The 6,000-nt window shown below is 34.5% G+C and overlaps 1 protein-coding gene across 1 annotated transcript; it reads right to left on the reverse strand.

The window, feature by feature from the left end:
• Positions 1-3,264: 3,264 nt before the first annotated feature.
• On the reverse strand, positions 3,265-3,675 carry LOC123559076 (uncharacterized). The gene has a single exon (XM_045350899.2). The coding sequence runs from the start codon at positions 3,673-3,675 to the stop codon at positions 3,265-3,267; it is 411 nt and encodes a 136-aa protein (XP_045206834.2).
• Positions 3,676-6,000: the final 2,325 nt, after the last annotated feature.

Genomic DNA, 6,000 nt, shown 5'->3' on the forward strand with positions numbered 1-6,000 from the left:
ATTTACCATATTTTACATTTTTGGCAATATCTTTTTCATTTATATATTGATCCCTTTTATAACAACAGACCTTCAAAGTCAAGTTTTTCAAGGGCAAACACTTACCAAATTTCCAACCAACTTTTTTAAAGATACGTCTTGTTTCACTTAATCCAGTTTTCTTCTAATTTCAAAGCCATTACATCCGGTTACCGTCAAATCCAAATAAAAACTATGAAAAGGGAAGAGTCAATTCAATATTCAATAAAAAAATGATTTAAACAGACAGAGAGAAGTGCCTTACCTGTGTTGTGATTTAAACAGACAGGGAGAAGTGCCTAACCTGTGTTTAATGCTTTAAACAGACAGGGAGAAGTGCCTAACCTGTGTTAATGATTTAAACAGACAGGGAGAAGTGCCTAACTTGTGTTAATGAAATGTATTCAAAACTACATCATACTTTTCACGTAATATGGAACCAAAGGAAAAGTCATAGATTGAAATAATGAACACTCTATAAAACCTCCAAGTATCTCTGTATAATTAAACGTCAAGCGTACCCATTGAATTAAATTTGATAGATGATCTTATAATAATTCTTCAGACCAAGTTCGGTGAAGATGCACCGAGTGGTTCATGAAAGTAAGTTGTTTTAAAAGAATCCTATTTTTAGCTTTAACAGCTCCTAAAAGGCCCTCAATGATGCTACATGACAAGTTTGATTAAGATCCACCAAGCGCTTTATCAGAAGAAGTTTTTTAAAGAATTTTTATCTATTTTAGCTTAAATGGCTCATAAAAGGCGGAAAGTGTTTGAACAAACTTTTGATTAATATTACAGTGATGCTACAAACCAAGTTTGATCGGTTCATGAAGAGAAGTCGTTTGAAGTTTTTTTTCTCTATTTTTAGCTCTAGCGGTTTTTAAGATTGATTTGCTATTTGTTTGAGTGAATGACGTTTTTGAGAGCTTTTCAGAAAATTGTGCCAGCTATATAAACGGAAACTGCATGGAACACACTGAATCACCTTGTTTATTGTTACTTTTTATTCACATTTAGTAATAAATGAAAACCATTCCTAACACTAAGAGGGCGTGTTCTACCTAACTGGAGTATAAATGCATTAGATCAAATCATTCTATTGTTTATTAATAACACTTTTATGGATTTGTTTGCATTACAAATTGTGGAACTAATGGACTTTGATAAAACCATTTAAAACGGAAGCCATCTAAACAGCGCAATAAAAGAAGACCCTTGAAAGATTCTTATAACCATACAATATCTAAGTTTTTATGTAACAGTTGCGAACGAATTATCACAAATATCATCATTCCCTTGAGTTTCCAATGTCCCTGGTAACGTCAAGCGATATAGATTTTGCAGACAAGCGTATCAAATACTCATACAACTCAGATTATTTTGTTTATGCCTTCTCTAAGTAGTTCCCGGAAAATGTCATCAGTAGGCCATTCCGCATTTGAAACATATATTTTGTTTATGCATACAATGATATTATGCAATTTATGGACACATTTTGAGTGCGTCAGGTGCCGGGACAATACTTCAAGAAGCGTACATTTATGACCTTTCTGTTGTGATTTTGCAGTCTGCCTATATATGTGTATTCGGTTCGGTTAACAAATGTATTTTTGACATAACCACTTCGCATACATCCGTACATACACTGTTAAAGATTTTCATTTTAAGGTGTCCGCGTTCTTCCAAATAATTTCAATGATGTAGAATTAACCTTTTCCGTTATATGATGAAATAGATGGAAATGTAATCTAATCGCATTGGGTATTGTGAAATCATTTAATTTCATGGGCATAACATTTCGTAATTTGGGCCAAAAACGGTTTTGCAGGGATATGAATGGGCGGACCTACAATAAGTATAAGTGGGTATTGCCCACCAGATCTCGTATTTCTACAATAGGTCATAGTAAATTCCGTGCACTGTCCTAGTTGCGTTTGATGGTATAACTTGTTCTGCTGTCATTGAATGCCTTGTTTATAGTCAAACCTGTCTATAAAGACCACCCTTAGGAGAGCCAAAATGTGGTCTTTATTGGGAGGTGGTCTTTATTCACAGGTTAAAATACACTGTAAATGTTAAAATGGGAAACAAAACATGTGGTCTTTAGAGCCAGGTGGTCTTTGTTCAGAGGTGGTCTTTAACATAGGTTTGACTGTATACTAGTATGCAATCCACTCAATGTGATCCAAACCTTATTCTCACCATATATCAGTGACCTATTCGACTGTGTGACTCCTAAACGAATGTAGATTTTATGTCATACTGTAGACCTATGCATTTTTATGTGCGTGCCTGGTCGATTTCATTAGGAATACTATTCAGCCACCAACTGGCTATTTTAGCGCTGGTGATACTGCGCTAATACAAGTACGCGCTAATAAGTCGAAACTACTCAATTCAAGGCGTTTGCGCTAAAATTTAGATGCGCTAATATAAGTACACTTACAGTATGCAATCCACTCAATGTGATCCAAACTTTATTCTCACCATATATCAGTGACCTATTCGACTGTGTGGCAGTTGCATATAGAGGCTGGTCGCATGTCGTTACTGAAGTCCAATCGAGAATTTGGTGGTGGACAGCATCCTTGATAATGTATGTTGAGTGGTAAAACTCCTTTCTCAAATCTGCTGGATTCAGATCTGCAAAACATTGCAGTGGATGTTTGGTAGTTTCTGGGCATATATATAAGACAAGGCTTAATTTTAATACCCTCCTTACCGGGTAGTGAGCTTACATGTGACATGCTGATTAGTTAGTAGAAGCTAAGCATTTTAATAATCTTAATGTGTCCCATTATTAATGTCTTATTCCCAGCACATATACCGTAGTACATATATACTATCACCATAAGCTAGCCATATTACCACCATTGTTTTACGTTAACAATAAAATGTATACAGGTCTAGATATAGTAATTTCAGAACTCTTACAATGCATAACAACAGATGGGTATGTAAGTAGAAGAAATTAGGAATGATTATATATAAAACAATAAATGGACACTGACACAAATTAAATATCTATATGTAAGTCTGTCCTAGAATGTCGTCTATGATTTAAGTTTTGTTCATCAAAAATGAAACCGCAACACCAATTTAAATTCATTTTCAGAAAACAGACGAACGCTAAATATTGTCAGCCAGTGTTCCCAGGGCTCAATTAGAAAGATTGATCCTTTTCATAACGGTGTATTACGTGGATTAAAACGCACTGGCATACTGTCACTGGTCGTATTCACTTCACACACTAAATATTCTGTCTATGCAATTTGCAGGAATATGTCCGGTAATGACCACTTCATTAAACTTTCGAGCAAAATTTTGTGCTCGTTCATCGTCTGGTATTTGTCCGTACAACACTGTTGAATTAGTGAGGTCTGTATATTGAACAATCTGACCAAGTCTGCTTGTATCAATTCTAGGAACATTTCGAGATCCAGGCGTATAGCCAAAGCTCTTCCTTGCAAAGTCTTTAGCAGACTCCAAAGACGCCGTTGTAGATATGAACTGGGTCGACATGTAAGAACCGTTTGCAACATGTTCTTCAATTGTGTAATTTGCCATGGGTCTTTTCGCTCGAATCCCGCCAGAAACATCTTCGTCCGTCCTTAATACTCGGTACAGGTACGTATATGGTACATTTGCAGCCATCCTTACTCAACCTGCAATTGATATATAGGTGCAATATCAATTGTTTTACTAATGTGTTTTTATTCAGTATTACACAATGTACAAGTAAAATGAAAACTACTTCACAATACAATTTTTAGAAACTTCATTTAACCAAGTCGCCAAAATGGTATCAAATAAACCGTGAGCCAAACCAATTTCTTACATGTTTTTATTAAGCCATAAAGATGCTTAAATTAACCGAGTTACTTTAATCGACACAGTGGTTATTTTGAGTGCAACGTCATTAATACACATTTATTTCGGAAATAAAAAGGCGTGATATGTTTACTGTGTTGAAACATTTTTTTACTTTCGTTTTCGTTTCTAGTTAACTTAATGACACGGTTGCGAGAGAATATATTTTTACATAGGCATATCTTTAGAAAAAGATATTACCTTGGTGTGTTTGAAATGTTTGAATGTTTTTGTTTTTTTTTTCATACGTCTTTTTCTATCATCCTATTAGAGAAATGTAACTTGGGCTTTGTTATTGTTTTTCTTTTAAGCAAGAATAAAACCCCTATTTGTTGCAGGTAACATGTAATAAGTGTTAAAATATATTTGTAAGACTACTAGGGCATGTGCTTCAACCCTAACTAGTCATTTCACGAAGAAATCGATGTTGTAAGTTGGACCCGAAAAAAAGCAACATATCTATACAGTACAGAAAATATCTCGAAAGTTTAGAAGCATGGGTTTTATCAAATATTTATTTCACTTCTCCTCTTATAAATGATTTAAGATGCGTGTATCACCTGTTTATAATGGAACTTTTTAGAATATTTAAGAAATAATAAGTTCCCAAACGTGGTTTATCGTAGAATAACCCGAGGCCTTAGGCCTAAGTGATATATTGTTTCGCATAAGAACGAAAAACTTGGGTTATTCTACGATAAATCACACTTGGGAACTTATTATTTCGATTCTAACACGATATACTATTCTTGCATACCAGACGGGGATTTCCGGTATTTTTACCGGTGCTGGAAAACTCCATGACTCTTGTGCTGTAAATGACGTATAACGAACTACATATATGTAGAGGATTTATGTAGTAATTTATATTTTATTTAAGAAACGGAATAAAAATTCAATACATTGACAGTTCCTATTGGTTCCTGATAGTATATTTCTCGATTCAAATCACGTTATTTTATCAAAAATTCATAACGTTACGCTGCAACTGATAAAACAAAACCGGAACTAAACATTGTTGTTTGTTTTGAAACGTCATCACGTCTTTCCTGTTTACGGACGTTGGTTTCCCGCGCTTTGTTTAAATACACTGCCATAAGAAATAGTTCTAAAAAGAAAGCCGTTCGATTTATTTTATTTTTATTATTATTTCTTGAAATCGGTATGCAAGAAAAAGATTCTATCACTGGTTATAGGTGCAGATGGAAATATCCGGCTCTCGGGTAACTGTTTAGGGGGTAACTCGGCATGGAGCCTCATTACCGCTTAAACAGTTACCCTCGAGGCCGGATATTCCCATCTGCACCTACAACCAGTGAAAGAATCCTATAGTATCAACAGTGTTAGAAAAAATTGTAACTATACATTTTACGACCGTGCTACGCACCTGGATCGGATGACGTCATTGTTGCAGAATAACCCGAGATAGATTTTGCTCTACATGTATGTAGGTTATTTGCTGGTCGTGTTAGAATAACTGATTTAAGGTATTAGGTCACTAATAGTAATGTTTACAAAATGGCCTTTGCTTGGTATATTCTGAAAGGTAACCGTGTTTTGCACTATTTTGCAATTTTTAAACAACTTTTACCGTGCCTTTTTTATAAATTTTGTGTAACTTATGGTATCTCCTCAAGCTCAAGCAGAGACAGATTTCAAAGTGATAGCCACTATCCAAAACGTTTGCAGATAACTCATTTTACCATTAATTTTAATAAAAGAAACATCAAACTATTTGTAAACAATTATAAAACACAAAATAAAAATGTCAATATCATTTTTTTCTATGGTGCCTCAAGTAAACGAATTTAATGAGACAGAATTCATACTTCAACATTGAAAAAATAAGGTCGAATGCTATATTTCTGTTTTGAATTTTGCTTACTCCATTTAAAAACAAGAGTTGTCCGTAAGACAGCGCGCTCGACTTTTCTCAGTGCTTGACTCTGAATTAGAGCTTTACCAGTATAAAAAAATCCAAGTTAAAAAGGGACATAACTCTGTCAAAATTCAAACCAAAGTTATGGGAATTGTGTCTCCTGGTGTAGACTTTGATAGTAAATAAATATTTTGAGTTTCAAGTCAAAAGCTTTAATAGTAACAGAGATA

The sequence above is a fragment of the Mercenaria mercenaria genome, chromosome 5, assembly GCF_021730395.1.
Source record: "Mercenaria mercenaria strain notata chromosome 5, MADL_Memer_1, whole genome shotgun sequence".
In the NCBI taxonomy this organism is placed as follows: Eukaryota; Metazoa; Mollusca; class Bivalvia; order Venerida; family Veneridae; genus Mercenaria; species Mercenaria mercenaria.

Bases quoted from the DNA above. Each gene is read 5' to 3' on its own strand.
- LOC123559076 (XM_045350899.2), bottom strand. From the start codon at position 3,675: ATGGCTGCAAATGTACCATATACGTACCTGTACCGAGTATTAAGGACG.